Source organism: Pygocentrus nattereri, chromosome 21 (assembly GCF_015220715.1).
Source record: "Pygocentrus nattereri isolate fPygNat1 chromosome 21, fPygNat1.pri, whole genome shotgun sequence".
Lineage (NCBI taxonomy): Eukaryota > Metazoa > Chordata > Actinopteri > Characiformes > Serrasalmidae > Pygocentrus > Pygocentrus nattereri.
This window is the reverse complement of record NC_051231.1, coordinates 5,469,931-5,488,321: the sequence shown is the minus strand read 5'-3', so window position 1 is coordinate 5,488,321 and position 18,391 is coordinate 5,469,931. Positions and strand designations below refer to the sequence as shown.

General features: G+C 41.7%; 1 protein-coding gene across 10 annotated transcripts in view; it reads right to left on the bottom strand.

Moving 5' to 3' along the window:
- LOC108441428 (calmodulin-binding transcription activator 1-like) overlaps positions 1–18,391 on the bottom strand; it is a 435,952-nt gene that overhangs the window by 20,865 nt on the left and 396,696 nt on the right. For 8 of the 10 annotated variants that reach the window (XM_037532064.1, XM_037532059.1, XM_037532060.1 and 5 more), the window contains 4 exons: positions 16,397–16,537; positions 13,314–15,610; positions 11,057–11,183; positions 10,125–10,259 (listed from right to left, as the gene is read on the bottom strand). In XM_037532064.1, the coding sequence (XP_037387961.1) occupies positions 10,125–10,259; positions 11,057–11,183; positions 13,314–15,610; positions 16,397–16,537 (2,700 nt within the window). The remainder of the gene's footprint in view (positions 1–10,124; positions 10,260–11,056; positions 11,184–13,313; positions 15,611–16,396; positions 16,538–18,391) is intronic. The other 2 variants (XM_037532066.1, XM_037532068.1) reach the window with 1 other exon arrangement.

The following is an 18,391-nucleotide window of genomic DNA, read 5'->3' as shown; positions in this document are numbered from 1 at the left end:
TTATTGTGCCTCAGTCAAAAAAAGCGGTCTAGACTGAAACACTCCTCATAACTTCAGAAGGAAAGGGCAGGGGCCAAACTGCTGTGGGAAGGCATTGGTAAATGTGTTCGTTTTTGTGACATCACAAAAATCTCTACAATGCATCTCTTTCATCATACCGAGCGTTTTCTTAAATTTGTTCTTTTGACAAATGTTGCAAGAAAAAGTCTACGTCAGGTTCATGACGTGTCCTTAAACCACAGAATTGTTTGCACGTTGGCGAACGTCAGAATACGTGAAAACTGCGTAAGTGGGTTTTGAGGTGAAAATATTTGGTCTCACTTTATTTGGATGGTCCACTATAGTCTCCTATAGATTATCTACAGATGTTCAACTTGTTAACAAACTATCTGTTGAAACAGTGGTGGGGTTGGGGTTAGGATATGGACAAGGGTGAGGGTTGGGTTTAAGTTTTGGGGTGGAGTTAAGTTTAGGGTTAGGATTAGAGCAGGTTTACAGTTAAAATCATGTTGAAAGTAAATTGAAAGTAAATTGAACATCTACAAAACGTCTAAAGTGGTCTATCCAAATAAAGTGCTACCGATTTCTTTTTAAGAATGGTTGGTGAATGATTTGTGGCCAAACGAATTCAAAACAGGTTTGTTTCCATATATAGACTATGCAGTATATTAGACATTTTATGTGAAAAATGTTACGTTTCAGCTTAATAAATAAAAAGGGCCATTTAAACACCAAGGGCCAAAAAAAGGGCCATTGAATTCTACTGACAGCTACAAAAATGATATCAGTCTTCTATGTTATCATTTATAGCCATCTGATTGTAAAAGTATTTTGCTGTGGTCCACCTCTCAGTGTTCGTGAACTTTAAGTTAATTTATGTTAGGAGTTAACTAAACACTTTCAATCATTCTCACAGTTAAAGGAAAACTCCTAAAGAAGTCTGAATGTGGATCATTGTACTGTGCCAGTGATTAGCACAGACAGTTATTTTGATGTGTTTCCTTATACAGAAAACCTCAAAACTCGTTTATAAAAGAATATACTGGGCAGTCAGTGAATACTCAGTAAGTGTAAGCAACTGTGTGACTACAGCTATTACCCTTACAATGTAACGGACATTAACCCTTGTGTGGTGTTGATGTGTTTGTTACTCAGTGGTCTGGTCAACCCACCGCATTATTGTTTAAATCAATACAGACATAGCAAATTATGTAAAAACACCAGATGTTTAAAATATTACAGGCGTCCAGCGTAGCAGCTGTAGCCAGTCAGCAGCCTGTCCATGTTGTCCACACACACACACACACATACACACACACACACACACTAACAGCAGGCCATGTGTTTATTTATATATAAATAAACACATTTTCAGTGTCTTCACTCTGTTCACCCCCCACACATTTATATTCACATGCTGTGTTGGGCTGAACTTGTGGGGAGTGAACAGAGTGAAGACACTGAAAATGTGTTTATTTATACATTCTTCACAGAAAATGAGCAAAGACCAAGAACCTGAGGTTAAAATAATAATAAATCACATCATTTTTTTATTTTAGTAAACACTGAAAATGGGTCCCACAGACCCCAACACCACACAAGGGTTAAAGGATGTCTTACCAAAGCTGTTCTTATTGTTATACCTAACTTTCTAGCACTGGAACAACACAGTAAAAGAAGCAGGAAGGCTAGCAGACGATAAAAATGATTACACATTTTCTGTTCATCTTAGCGCCATCTCGCCACTGACATGATTGCAATCCTGATTGTTTGTGAGACTCATCTGGTCTGTAATTGTCCAGAAAGTCCTGCTCACAACACCTCGCTGGTAACATATTACCACAAATTCTTCCTTCTGGAAAAATAGCCGCATCTCTGCAAGGCCTTTACAGATTTACAGCTTATTTTACATACCTTTGACTGAGGAATGTGTTTCGCATAAATGTTTATTGATTGTACTCAGCAACTGCCTAATGGCTTCTATTGTAAGTGCGTCTCAGGCCAACAGGATTTCTGCTCGTTTCTAAATGCAGTGAAACTATGTCTAAATAACTGTGTGATAATCTACCATAAAATACAGATGTGGCAGATAGAGAATAGTTGAAAACAGCTGGAGTATTTATTTAATACTTGTTTTTAAAGCAGATTTTCAATAAAAAATATCCATTGGTCAAATTCATAAAAGTGCTACAACAGAATACGCCAAATGAATCCAGCTGATGTGATGTGTGACAGCGACATGACTGTTGTCCTAAAACTCAAAATCCATACAGGAAGACATTTGGTTTGGAAGCTTAACTGATCTTAACTTGATCTCAGCCCCACTGAGCAACACAATCTGTCCAACCTGATCAACGGTTTGGAAAATATTAATTCAATGATACATACAACGCTGACCTTTTGATTGAGCCCACTATAAGGGCCTGTTAGTGTGTGCAAGCTTTATTTTCTCACTCTTATAACAACATTCTAGTAGTTATCGAGTTTGCTGTAGAAATGACTGCATGCTGAATTCTTTACTGTTTAATTTCACATTTTAAGTTATATTCAACATTTCATATTTAAAGGAAAAGCTGAAGGTTCAGGGGGTGAAAAAAAGGTGTAATCAAATCAGTTTTGACTCAGCAGGACTAAATACCAATTTGATTCCACAAGAATACTCTAAAACACCTATAGTACTGTGCAAAAGTCAGAGACTGTCCACTTATTTATATCAAAAAGTTATTAATCAGAACAAAAGCAGAAACATTGTCACGATTGGCCCCTCCCAGTCCTGTCCATGTTGTGGTTCACATTTACATTTATGGCATTTTGGCTGACGCTCTTATCCAGAGCGACTTACAATTTGATCATTTTACACAGGTAGGCCAAGGTGGCGTTAGGAGTCTTGCCCAAAGACTCTTATTGGTATAGGGTAGGGTGCTTATCCAGGTGGGTGATTGAACCCCAGTCTGAGGTGTAGAAGTCAGAGATGTTACCCACTACACTAACCAACCACATGGGTTTTGCCCATGTGTTTTTGTTTTGGTTTTTAGTCCAGCCCCTTGTTTGGTTACTCCACCCCTGATTGTCCCCACCTGTGTTTCCATCGGTGTCTTGTGATCTCTTGTTAGCCCTCGTGTATTTAAGCCCTATGTTTGCCTTGGTCTGTGTTGGTCTTTGTAATGTTTGCTGTTTGGAAGCTTGTTCTGTTTGTACTGTTTAGATGGTGTTTTGATCTTGTTTGTTGTTTGATTCTTGGTTGAGGTTCTGTGTTTTTGTTTATCATGTCTGATCCGCATTCTCTCCGTATTGGCTACTTGAACCTGGACTGTCGTGACTACGAGATTTGCCCATAATAAAAGTCGCTTATCTCAGCGTATGCGTCCGCCTCCTCGCTCCACGTCACACATACAGTTAACAGACCAAATCTAACACAATTGTTTAGCATTTAGTGTTTCTACCCTTTGCCTTTTTTACACACACACACACACACACACACACACACACACACACACACACACACACACACACACACACACACACACAACACACACACACACACACACTTAAACTTAACTTGGGCTACGTTCACATTACAAGCCTCATTGCTCAAATCTGATTTTTTGCTGAAATCCAATCTCTGACACGAGGGGTCACGTTCATTTAGGCAAGTGATACAGATCTTTCATTAATGTGATGAACTGGCTCCTGAACTGACCCTCATGAGCTCCTCCTACTCAGTAACGTCACGTGACTGAATCACTGCATCATCGGCACAAACTAACGAGCAGAACGAGCTTCGCTGAGAAGATCATTAACTCTGATCAGCTCTCAGCTTCATTATTAGAGCCAGACAAAGGAGTGAAAAAGGTGAGATGAGCTGCTTTTCCACTGTTTACAGGCTTTAAGCCCTGTTCGGCGCTGCTGCCATGGTAACGGTGAATGAGGGCACACGTGCAGAGGAGAAAAGCACATGAATTCCGATCTGAGCGTCACATTAAGGTTGCATGTCCATGAATCAGATACGTATCCAATCTAGGACCACATATGAAAGAGTCTTTCTGGAAATGTCACACCAGCGGAAAAATTATGGAGAGGCCGCTTGATCATCAACCAGGATTAGGATCAAACTGGACACTGACAGCACCACTGGCAAAGAGTCTGCTCTCCACAGTGGAGGGGAGTGAGGGAAGAAAGAGCAATGATGTTTAAAGGGAAGGTGAATGATTAAGCGACCGTGGCCCGTCCGTGGCCCATGCTCTTGTCGACTGAGCAGGCAGGGGCACAAACTCCAGCCTGCTGGTCACTCATGATTAGGAGGCCAGCCATTCACACTCCATTTCCACCCCCTGGGGGCCCCTACACTGTTCTGCCACCATGCACTAAAGCAAGCCTCATTCACCCTCTTTCTCACCCACAAAGCATTCTTACTGTACCACACTGTAAGAAAGTGCACAAAGCAAAGTTTGGGGTTGCCTAATTTTCCAATTTGCAGTAAATCAATAAGTGCATTTCTTTGTTGGTTTGCAATAACGTAACGTTAGGCTGGCTTTACAGGGTGAATCTAACCTACATAAGACTAAATTGCACTTGAACTGCATAATATAATCCGTCCGTAAACTCATTTGAAACTCAGCTGCAACAGTTCAACTTCTTGAGACAAGTTTCATGAAACAGCCAGTCAAAATGGCAATAACGCATCATGTGATTGCGCTGAACGACATACATTTTCCGAAATTTCAGGAGACTTATGGACAAGACCGTAAAACAGGCAAGGACCCCAGCTGACTTAAGGTTGGTGACTTCTCATTCTGTCAGATTCCCGAGCCATGACGACATGGCTTCTCCAAATTTATTGCAGTTAATAAAACAGCTGTTTAAACGGCTACTTGTGCAACCATAATTCTGCTTTAGCCTGCTGTTATTCTGACCTATGTAGCCGGATTCATTTTCTCCTCTCTTGACACACCTTAATTTTGCACAGCCTTAGCCTGCTTTTGGATCTAAATGATGAAAACTGCTAGAGGAGGGTAGACTGAGATGTGCTCCACAATAAGAGAGTTAGCTTTACTTTCGATGGTCCCCTATAGATGCTCTGCACATACCTACATCACTAACAAACTTTCTGGTGATATTCAGTTGATTATCAACAACAGTATGGTTATGATTAGGGTTAGGAGTAGATGTAGGTTTTGCCTTGAGGTTAAGGGTTAGGGTTAGGAATAGATTTAATAAAATCTTTCATATTGAACTTGAAATTTAGCTTCATTTAATAGATATTTAGTTGAATTTTACTTAAAGACAGACTGATGTATTTACAAAGCATCTACCATGGACCATCCAAATAAAGTTTTACCAAAACACTGTAACAAGGCTACTTTATTTCTGAATACTTAACATACACAAAACAGACAAAAACTCAAATGTAAAGTAAAATATCCTTCGATTGGTAGATAAAAAAGAATGGCAATGTCAGCTGGAAAAAACATATAAAGATATAAAAATGCTGCAAACAGGTAAATTACACCTTATAGCTAGAGCTTATAGCTAGAGCGATACGGTTTACCTCAAAGCATGTTAATTTGCCTGTTATAGTGGAGCGACTGAATGTGTTGTGACTTTAACTGTCAAGTTGTGCGGAAATGATGATGCATGTAACTCACAATGGCTGTATGAAACTAGTGGCTTACAGCACCGCCCGGCCGCTGCGATCCTCCAATGAACGTCGCTTAGCTTTGCCAAACATTCACACAAAGCAATTGAGACTGTTCTCATACTTGATTCCCCAATGGTGGAACAAGCTACCTTCCACTGTCAGAGCAGGGGCGTCCCTCGCTATTTTTAAGAAACTCCTGAAGACAGAGCTCTTCAGGGAGCACTTGCTCTAATCGCCTCTTGCAAATCTAGCCACTACCAACCTCATCTCCTTCTTGCCCTACTTCCCTTCTCTACCCCGCTATTACCCCTTGGCCTCCTTTAAGGCTTGACTATGTTTGTTCTATGTACCACATTATTTGTAAGTCGCTTTGGATAAAAGCGTCTGCTAAATGTAATGTAATGTAATGTAATGTAATGTAATGTAATGTAATGTAAAGTTAAGTGGTACTTTTTTAATCCCACAAACAGGGAAATTCCACCTCCACATTTAACCCATCTGTGAAGTGAAACACCACATACACGCTAGTGAATACACACACACTAGGGGGCAGTGAGCACACTTGGCCAGAGCGGTGGGCAGCCCTATCCATGGCGCCCGGGGAGCAATTAGGGGTTAGGTGTCTTGCTCAAGGACACCTCAGTCATGGACTGTCGGTGCTGGGGATCCAACTGGGAACCTTCCGGTCACAGGGCCAGTTAACCTCTAACCTAACCCCTAACCTCCTGCCCACGACTCCCCCCTTGCATTAACGTCTCACTATGTAAAGCTAGCCTTTTACTTCCTTGCAATTTTCATTGCAAAAACCAGAGAAACTGAAGTAGCAACTGAATAAAGTTGCAGGGTTTTTAGGAATAATGGCAAAATCTGTGCATTTTATTACCCCATAAAATGGTCAGGGCCCACTGGCAGGCACATAGTTTTATTACACTTCTATAACCTAGGAGTAGCTCAAGCAGTTTGCATTGAAGTGCCTGTAGTTACTGAGCTTTGAACCTGAAAGAGTTTCAGGGAAGAGTTCCTCAGGAAGGCACATTGAAGCAAATTATAAACTTATTTGCAAAGCAAAAGCTAAAATCAAGTCTGAGAATTTCAAAAGAAACAAGAAGTAATGCATGACCCATGCCCAAAAGTTAAATATTCCATTTAGCACTGACTGCTTTTCTTAAAGGCTTACAGAGAAGCCATTATACGGCTAATTATTAGCTGCCTCTTTTGCATTCCTGATCGAGTACTGTTTTTTTCCCTACTTGTAAAGCGTGTGCACAAAAAAAGACCCACAACACCAACAGTAAATTAGTTTTCTTTCATAAAACTGAACCCTAGATCAAAACCAAAATTTGTAATGACCTGCAACCAAAAACAATCTACCAAGAAAACACCCCAAACAGCTGAAATATTATTATTAATATTATTATTATTATTAAGTGACCCTTATTAGTCCCACAATGGGGAAATTTCACCTCTGTAATTTAACCCATTCGTGCAGTGAAACACCACATACACACACTAGTGAAGACACACACTAGGGGTCAGGGAGCACACGGTGGGCAGCCCTATCCGCAGCACTCGGGGAGCAGTTGGGGGTTAGGTGCCTTGGTCAAGGGTACCTCAGTCATGTACTGTCAGCTCAGGGGATCGAGCCGACGGCCTTCTGGTCGCAAGGCCGGTTCCCTAACCTCCAGCCTACACCCGGGGGTGCAGTTACAGTGTGCAGTGATGCACATACATTCTCTTAGAGTTTGTTAGAATCTACAAAGCAATCTATGACAAAGATATAGAAGCTGTACAATATTTAACCCGTGTGGTGTTCACATCTTCACACTGCTTACACCCGAGACATTTATATTACACATGTGGTGTTGGGCTGAACCCGCGGGAGTAAAATTGTGGCGGTGCTGTGTCCTTCACTCTGTTCTCCTCCTACATGGCCTGCTGTTAGTGTGTGTGTCTCTGTGTGTATATGTTTGTGTGTGAGGGTGGACAACATGGACAGGCTGCTGACTGGCTACAGCTGCTAAAGGAGAAACCTATGCTGGACACTCATGATATTTTAAACACCTAGTATTTTTGCATAGATTATTATGGCTGTATTGATTGAAAAAACAATAATGTGGTGGGTCCACCAGACCACTGAGTAACAAACACATCAACACCACACAAGGGTTAAAATTTACACTTACTGGCAGTGATAATAAAGGTGTATTGTAATCTTAAATATTTCTTACTCATAGCACATTGAAACAAGTGGAGAAATTTGGCAAAGTAACTGCAGATTTTTAACCTTTCAGTTACCATAATTGTTTTTTCTATTTCTCTATGTAATCAACTTTGTGATTACTTTATTATATTTTTACTGCAAACTGAAAATAGCACACACCAACCTAAATATGGCATGCATTAATGTCTCTGTGAACATAAAACATTGCTTTATGCTTCGAGACAGTATATTGTTAATGTTGGAACAAACTTTGCATATCCATTTTTTGTTCTTCTTTTTAGATTGTAACATAAGTTAAGTGATACTTATTTAATCCCACATATGGGGAAATTCCACCTCCACATTTAACCCACCTGTGAAGTGAAACACCACATACACACTAGTGAATACACACACACGGCTCTGAGGATCGAACTGGCAACCTTCCAGTCACAGGGCCGGCTCCCTAACCTCCAGCCCACGACTGCCCCCTATACATACACTATATTTCTAGAAGTATTCGCTTGTCTGTCTTCACACAAATATGAACTTGAGTGATGTCCCATTCTTAATCCATAGGGTTTAATAAAATGCCAGCTCACCCTTTGAAGCTACAACAGCTCTTCTCTTCTGGGAAGGCTTTCCACAAGGTTTAGAAGTGTGTTTATGGGAATTTTTGACTGTTCGTCTAGAAGCACATTTGTGAGGTCAGACACTGATGTCTCCACTCTAATTCATCCCAAAGGTGTTCTGTTGGACTGAGGTCAGGCCAGTCAAGTTCTTCCACACCAAACTTGCTCATCCGTGTCTTTATGGACCTGCTTTGTGCACTGGTGCGCAGTCATGTTGGAACAGGAAGGGGCCGTCCCCAAACTGCTCCCACAAAGTTGGGAGCATGAAACTGTCCAAAATCTCTTGGTGCTGAAACTTTAAGAGTTCCTTTCACTGGCACTAAGGCACCGAGCCCAACTCCTGAAAAACAACCCTACACCATGATCCCTCCTCCACCAAACTTTACACTTGGCACAATGCAGTCAGACAAGTACCGTCTCCTGGCAACCGCCAAACCCAGACTCATCCATCAGATTGCCAGACGGAGAAGCGTGATTGGTCACTCCAGAGAACATGTCTCCACTGCTCTAGAGTCCAGTGGTGGCGCTTTACACCACCACATTCAGTGCTTTGCATTGCACTTGGGGATGTAATCTTTGGATGCAGCTGCTCAGCCATGGAAACCCATTCCATGAAGCTCTCTACGCTGTTCTTGAGCTGATCTGAAGGCCACATGAAGTTTGGAGGTCTGTAGTGATTGACTCTGCAGAAAGTTGGTGACCTCTGCGCACTATGCGCCTCAGCATCCACTGACCCCGCTCTGTCATCTTACGTGGCCGACCACTTTGTGGCTGAGTTGCTGTCGTTCCCAATCGCTTCCACTTTGTTATAATCCCACTGACAGTTGACTGTGGAATATTTAGTAGTGAGGAAATTTCACGACTGGACTTGTTGCTCAGGTGGCGTCTGATCACGGCACCACGCTGGAATTCACTGAGCTCCTGAGAGCGACCCATTCTTTCACTAATGTCTGTAGAAGCAGTCTGCAGGCCTAGGGGCTTGGTTTTATACATCTGTGGCCATGGAAGTGACTGGAACACTTGAATTCAATGATTTGGATGGGTGACTGAATACTTTTGGCAATATAGTGTATTTTTCAAATGCCAGTTGCCTTTTTCACTGTGTCAAAATTTTATGAAGAATGGAAAAATAATTTAAAAAAAAGCCAGCTTGGCTACATTAACTTTACATTACATTAACACTGAAATTAAAAATGTTTCTTCTGTAAAATTGCAAAGAATATGACACTGACAAAAATGCATCACATATGTTACCACTCAAGGCTCTCCAGCTCCACTGACTACTCACTTTAAACAGTCTTTTCAGCTTACAGTAGTAGTGTATATCCCTACATCAGTGGTCAGTTTCTGACCACAGGACCATGCCGAGCTGGATATTTCTGAACGGCGGCCTAATCTTTAGTGGTTAACATACACCACAACTCTTTTAGCTTGGTTTTTAAGCATTATCCTTGATTTTAATCCCTCTAAATAGTAAAAAATACAACATTTTCAGTTAAAAATGCATTTTAAGACTCTGTAATAACCCTAGACTTAAACAGTCTGCTGATACAGAAATTCAGATATTAAATTAATTACTGGAAATTCTGAAGTGAAAAGAGTTGAAAAGCCACAAAAATACCTAAAGCCAATATGAAACAGTCAGAGAGCTTACCGTCCAGGGAGAGCCAGTCGTGCTGGGATGTGGGCAGGGCTGGGAGAGCACGGGCTTTATACTCAAACACCACCGAGTTTGAAATGATCTGGCTACTGGCTGCCACCTGTAGGGTGACCAGGCCTGTGTCGTGAGCTATAGGGGGGAGACAGATTCTGTTTAGGGTTTCACTTCTTAATTAGCTGCTTCAGTCTGTGAGTAATTAGTTGGTGCCAAGCCTAAGCCAGACTGGAAGGCCTGGCAAACATAAAGCTCTGTTCTGGTCCATTTCACTGCCAGGTAAGAACGATGGATCAGGTAGTAACAGCACAGTATTAAAGAGATGGTGAAACTGGATATGATCAAGGGCATTACTCACTCTTCTCTTCACTTGGAAGATAAAAAATGCAGTGTTTGACAAACTATAATTACATGAAAGACTAAATTAATATATATTATGCTTATTTGTAATTCATGTGGTTTTACACTACTAAATAACATATGCTATGTACATTTCAGCATATGAAAGTGGCAGAAATAAACTTAAAGTTTAAAATTAAATTTGCATATCAAGCCAGAACTGCTGGAATATAAATCATTTCCAAAAACACATACAAGTAAAAACAATTCCACAAAATGCATTTTGCTATTATAAACCTCAATTTCAAAAATCAATATGGGAACAGAAAGCAGCAATTGATAAATTCTGTTTGACTTTGCATTAAATTGTATATTTAATTGTATATGTATATTTTGTTTAACTTATGAACTTATGATATTTATTGTTCACTCATTCCACATTCAGTGCAAAGCCTTTGGGTCAGGAGTATTTGTGTTTAAAGTTACATTCATCTTCATTACACATAATGACTCATTTCTGAAATTGAGGTCGGTATAAACAAGTTTAGAGTACATATTCTGAATCTGAGGGCATGTCCTGTCTGTTCTCCTACCTGGGCAGTAGCATCGCAGAACTCCAGGCTGGATGAGCGAGGCAGGCACAGTGATCTGGTCAAACAGGCAGCTGTAGTCACTGCTAGCCTCCTGCCATGGGCCTGTGATCAGAACCTTTACACCACCCTGAAAAAGCACACACTGTTACTTTCCATGCATTGTAAGTATTTAGCAGGTACACATATATATATATATATATATATATATATATATATATATATATATATAAATGAACAAAGCACACTAAGTAATCTGGTGGAAACGATTACTAATCAGAATGTGTGGGTCATATAACATGCACGTTTGTTTGGAAGAGTATTTACCAGCTTGTCATATGCCTCCATTATGCTCCAGTCTCTATCTGCTCTAATGCCCTTTTGCCAACGAGTATTTTAATGACATCACAACAGAGTCACAGACTTGACATGTGTCTGGCCCATAGGCTGCCCTGGTACTAACAGGACCCACACTGTAGGAACATTGAGGTTTACCATCTAGAGAGTGAACGCTACAGAAAGAGTTTTTCTTTGTACTTCTGACAAAGTGCTGCCATCTTGTGGTTGGCTTGGCATATTACAGAGAAAGAAACATTTACAAACATACAACCACAAATCCCCAGACATAAAGAAGCTTTCCGATTTAAAGGTTGTAGTTACAAGTGGGAGCTTCAGAAACTATTCTCATGACTTTCTACACAGACATGTAAAATAATTCACTTGTGGCAAAAAAAAAACAGGACATGTTTTTCTTTTTGTTTCATCAGTTCACGCAATCATCCAAAATAAGATGTTATTAACTGCACAATATCTCTCATATTTGAAAATCATACACAGTATTATTAGTTTATTAAATTCAACTGGACTACATATGTTGTGTTCTCTAATGCCCTTTAGCTAAGCGGTCAAATATACGTCTTTGGTAGGTATCAAGTGGTCAGCCTTAACATTAGCATTATGTTAGCTGCTTTGTGGTTGACTTGCTGTTAAACTTAGATATACAAACTGTGGTACATGCCGTTAAATACTTGAACACACTACATGGCCGAAAGTATGTCAACAGTTTACTATCACATATACATGAGCTTAGGATCCTATGGAATTGCCCTTCTTTGTGGCATTTTCAGCCTCCACGGTTCTGGGAAGGCTTTCCACAAGATTTTGAAATGAGTCTTTGGGAATTCTCAGCCAAAAGAGCTTTTATCAAGCCAGCCACTGATGGTGGATGAGAAGTGCATTAGCTTGTATACAGCTATTTGGATATGGAAACCCATTTCATGAAGCTCCCGACGCACAGTTCCTATGCTGAACTTGCTTCCAGAGGCAGCTTAGAACTGTGAAGTGAGCGATGCAACAGAAGATTTTTACACAATATGTGCTTCAGCATTTGGTGGCCACGCTCTGTGAGTATGCATGGTCTAGTACTTCAAGGCTGAGCTGATGTTGCGCCTAAACACACCCAATTCGCAATAATTTGGGGCAGAGATTTTACAAATTCACTTATGGCAAAGGGGGCATCCTATGATAGTGCCACATTTAAAGTCACTGAAGACACTCTTCAATAGGAGCCACTCGACTGTCAACGTTTGTTAATGAGTTTGCATGGCTATGCACTTGATTTTGTACACCTTTAACAATGACTGTGGATGAATCACCTGAATATAGCTTATGTCCATGTTCACCTACTGCTACCTCCATATAAAGAACAGTAGGCATATTGCTAGAATACATGGAAACTGAAAGTGCTAATAGGAAAGATTTTAGGGCATTGTGGGAAAGTTGTGTATGTTCATAATGTTTGTGTTGTCTAGTTTTGCCAAGCACGATTAAAATATAATTTTTCGTACTGACTTTTTTCCTGTGATTATAGTGACACCCCTGCCTAATGTCAGGGGAAAAGATGGTTTCAGTGCTTAACGCTAGTAATTCTGGTAGCATTGGTTGTCTTTTTCTATATACAACTTACTTGTAAGAGTTTGTTGCACCATGTGTATTTTTACAAAAAGGAAAAGTTTTAGAAAGTTGATCAGGCTGGCTAACTAAAGTTAGTGGTGTGTTTACCAAACAGGCTTATCCATCTTTCAGACAAAGCAATCTGTAATTACAACTTGATGAACAGGAAATGATATCGTCCAACAAATTTTTTTTAAACGTGACACTACTGGAGCATTTTTCTGTGTTCCAACTTATCAGACCTCATTGTGTAGAAAACATCTTTAAGTATCTTGAAGTTTTATGTCTCCTACAGTTCATCACTCACCTCAGGATAAGACCACTCTGGTGAATAATCTGTAACCACAAACAATCTTCCAGTGGCCTGAAGCATTCCCATGGTGCCATGAGCGACAGCAGCAGAAACCACCTCTTCCACTTGCATGTAGGCCAGCTGTCCTGCCTCCCCTGCCACTGCACCAGACTGGGCAGACTGGGGGCTGCAGCAGGGCTGGAGGCAGAGATCTGTAGAGTTGTACCCAGCTGCCCCACGGGCAGTCCCTTCTTCTGCACCCTGCTGGGGTGTTGTTCCGGAGGATACCTGCCCCTCTGCGCCAGAGTGGGCCAACAGCTGATGGCTGTATAGTGCATTGCCCCCTTGCGCTCCCACTGCTGCTCCACTTCCGCCTTCCACCGAAATAAAGTCGTTGATGAGGTCTGAAAACTGATTCCCAAAGGAGACGTCAAAGTGATCTAGATTGATCTCCATGGATCCGCTTCCACTGGCCCCACTGGTGGTCAGACCCTGGTGGGCTGCCACAGTGTTGAAGAGACCCTGGACTAGGCCAGCCCCCTGTAGAAGTGGCTGGAGCTGTTGATGTGGACTTCCAGCTGCTCCGCTGCCCTCGGTACCATTACAGAGGGCTCCATTGTTAGCCCTCGTGCCTGTACTTCCAGGTCCTGGTCCCAGGTTGCTGCTCTCTGATTGCTGAAGGTAATGCTCTGTGGATCCACTACCATCTGCCCCATTTCCCACACAAGGCTGCAGATGATCCCCTGCCTTCAGCAAACCCTCAGTCTCCTTCTCCGGGCCTCCTGCATCCCCTGCTTCTGAAGTGGCTGACTGCTCCAGACCTCCAACATCTTCATGTTCTTGGGCTGCACCAGGAAAGTGGTTTTGGTACTGCAGAAGTTGGAGAGTGCCACCTTGCCCATTTCTCTCAGTTGGAGAGTTGCCATTACAGCTGGAGGCAGCATGCTGTCCTTGGTGGGCATGGTGGTGGTGGATATGCCCATTGGTACCTGATGAGTCAGTTTTGACTACAGACAAACCCATGTAAGCAGCGGTGTCATGGGAGTTCTGTGCAGAGTTGCCATTGCTCTGGTGGTTCTGTGTCTGGGTGGACTGGGGTGAGCCCTGCAGAAAGAAGCTAGGCGAGTGGCTCTGGTGGGCCAAGTGAGGGCTGGGAATAGCTTGGCCATAGCCTGTGGCTGACATCACGGTAGAGGTGTAGTCCTGCTTGGCATCAATGGCGCTAAAATCCATTTGCTCCAGAGTGGTGCTGGGGCTCAGACCACCCCCAGAGGGCAGAAGAGAGCCTGTTGGAGTCAGAGCAAGGGAATTTTGGCTAGTTCCACTGCCTGAAGAGCTGGAGAGGCCACCTGCACCGCTTACCACTTCCCCAACCTGGTAACCACTTTCCTTGGCCAGCTGCTGCTCAAATGAAGTGTCTTCTGTCTTAATGTTCTTGACCAGGGAGGCATTGAAGCCAAAACCATTGTCACTAAGAGGAGGCGAACAGCGGACACCTCCATTACTGCAGCTGCTGCCATTGCTGACCTCTGTCTTCAAGCCATTGCCCCCATAAGTCTGGCCCTGCTTGGGATTGTTGAGGAAGCAGTCTGGGTCAAAGTTGACAGTGGTCTCGGGCAGCTTGATGCTTCCAGAATCCAGGTTGCTGGAGAGGACAAGCTCTTCAGACACACTAGCCGCCGATAGCATGGCTAATCCGTCAGTAGACCCCGCATCTCCCAGTCCCACACCCACAGCCCCAGGGAAGGCAAACTTGTGACTGTCAGCGGCAACTGCCAGCACCAGGCTGCTTGAGGCTGTGTCGGGGCCCAGAAGATGAGCATTGGGGTCTCCGGTAGGAGACATGCTGTAGACGGGATCTCCGGTGACCTCTGACATGAAAACAGTGGCAGACTGGGACAGGCTGCTCATGACTGAGGCCACGTGGCTCATCCCAGTCACCACTGGACTGTCAGCCATGTCCGGGTCGGAGTTCAGCCCGCTGCTGATGGACACGGGAGAGCTCTGGGTGGTGTCAGGCACTTCGACCTGGTTGGTGGAGGACACCTCCATGCTGTTCTGGTGGAGGAGAGCTGGTTTGGGCACTTTTCCGTTCCTCTTCTCACGTGCGGCTGATCCACCTGGCCCATCAGCCCCCGCTCTGCCATTCTTGCTTCCCCCATGAGTGTGCTCGGTTTTGCCCTCAGACACATCGCTGTTTTGCACTTCAGAGTGGGTGCTGCTGTAGGCACCTCCAGAGCGTGGGTCTACTTTTGGGGAGATGATGCGGTGTTTGGCACTGTTGCACTTGTGATGCAGGCTGCTTCCAGCACCTACAGACAGAGGGAACATGAATGGACACTGTCAAGAATGGGCAAGTATGAGTCAAGAGTTTAGGTCTTTTACAACATGTTTAGGTCATTATGGTCCATAACTACAAACAAGTTGGGTATACATGCAACTTTTATTTGTAATTTCAGTTAAAGAAAATTTTCATCTATATGAATGTATATTATATAATATTTTTGCACGTTCCTGTGTGTGTTGTGATAATGCCAGAAATTATTTTGATATGTGTAAAAAGGCTGCCATCTAGTGACAAACACTGATATTGCATGGACAGGAAACTACATTTAAACTTCACTTTACACCATAGCCACAAAGCGTGTAGCTGCAACCTCATATTTTACAAAGTGTAATTTTTCATCACTGATTATTTGATAGTTTCCCAGGAAATGGAATATGATGATATTGATTCGTCTGTATGTAATTCAGCTCATCATCAATGTATACTGACTGAAGATTTAGGATGGATTTACCACACAAAGAAAACAGCATTGCACACATTCACCTTTGATTCAAGCATTGGCATAACATTACATTTAAAGAATAGTTTTGGACTTGCATTATATGTGCCTCAGCTGAACTGCCCTCCAATTACCTTGTCTTTTACTTTGGTTTGATAAAACTGTATTAAGGCCTTAAACTCATCATCAGCTCATCATGTGACCTACTTTTATATTAGATTAGTACTTTTATCTTTTCTCTTGATCTTGCTTTAAATCTTGAATCAGTCCACTATCTGACTCCCTCTTCACTCTCTCCCCACAGTCCCTTACCCAGCGTCCCCGTGCAGAGGCAGTTATGAGTCCGGGGAGGTGGCTTGGTCTGGTGGCTGTCCAGGATCTGCTGCACCAGCTGCTCGGCCGAGAAGCCGGTGCTGCTGTTCCCGTTGCTGCAAGTCCACTTGATGCCATGAACTGCCGGGAGAGAGGAGGAGACAGAGACGTCAGCCAGACAGCCACACAGACCAGTGGGCAGCCAGCGTCGGCCACCACCTCGCCAGCCCCCTCTACTGGCACTGCAAGGGAGAGACATTCTCACACTACCCCACCAAGCTAAACACTGCTACACCGTAATTATGACAGACTAAAAAAATTTTTTATTAGAAGTAGTGTTTTCATTCTGAAAACTGTTCAGGATTTTTCAGTTAAAATGCTGTTACATTGCAATCCCCTCATAATACGAAATACTGCATTAATAAATAAACAATAACAAAATAAATAAACAACAACAAAAACGATAAAAAGCTATGTCTAAGCTTGTAAAGATACAGTTAGTCAGTCTATGTTCTATTGTGTGAAGACTAGTGCTATGATTTAGTACTGATGCTCTACAATGGTTTTTCAAACAAGTCAATTACTCTATCATGTGGTAACACTTTCTAATAACTTAATAATAAACCATTAACTTACTGTGAATAACTATGAACAAGCCATTAATTAATCAGAAGTTGAAAATGTACAAATGTTTTAAATGACAGATCATGTAATTCGTAGTATTCATATTTACAAATGCTGTATATGGTGTATTTCTCTAATAAACATTAGTGCATGTATGCAAATCACTGCAGTGAAGTACTAAATTATTATTACTAGTATTATAAGTACTTAATGCATTACAATTACATTATTCTTGTATGACTCAGAATTATTTTAAGAAATACAATGAATAGGAATATACATAGGAATTTTATATTTATAATAATATATATAATATAATATATATAATAATAATAATAAAATATAATAATATAATAATAATTACACACACACACACACACACACACACACACACACACACACACATTGCTGTTGTCGGAACAAAACCTACTTTACTTTCAATGGAAACAGTTTTTTCCAAGTAATTTTGGGCCATTTCTTTTGGTCCATTTGTCAAGAAATTTACATACAGTGTAAAGAATAACAGGTATTTTCATATTATGCCAAAAACTGAAAAATTGAGGTCTTATTCCGACAGCAGCAATATGTATATATATATATATATATATATATATATATATATATATATATATATACATATATATACACATACATACGCATACACAAACACTATATGGACAAAAGTATGTGTACATCTCTTGTAATTGTTGAGTTCAGGTGTTTCAGCCACACCCACTGCTAACCCAACACAGTCTTGCAGTCTCAACTAACAAACACACGCCACCACTACCAGCACCAGAAACGTATCAAACACTTTTTGAATGAACTAGAATGGAGATTGCAAGCTAGGCCCTCTCGTCCAACATCAGTGTCTGATCTTACAAATGGCCAAAAATTCCCACAGACACACTTCAAAATCTTGTAGAAAGCTTCCCAGAAGAGCGAAAGCTGTATTAGCTGCAAAGAGAGACCAACTCTATATTAATGCCAATGAATTAACTATAAATATATATACTTATTTCTAGGTTTTTAAGGTTAAACATTTTTATATATAAAACATTTATTTTGTCAGTTGCCTTCAGACAAAACTTTTGCACTTCTAGTAGTTTGACAGTATTAATAACCAAGCAATGTGAGGTTGGGGTGCCATCCGCTGGATGCTGCTATGTACTGCAGCTTCTTACTGTGTGCATAAGAGTACAAACAGCCTGTGCTGAGTTGGCTGTGATGGGATAGGTACTGGAGCAGAACGAGGGGCTGACAGGGAGCAGAAGCTGCACTGCTATCTCATCTACTCCTTTGTCTGAATTCTGAATGTGCAGGGTCATGTACCTCATCAATAAAGAACATCCTTTTAAATCTGCTGCAACA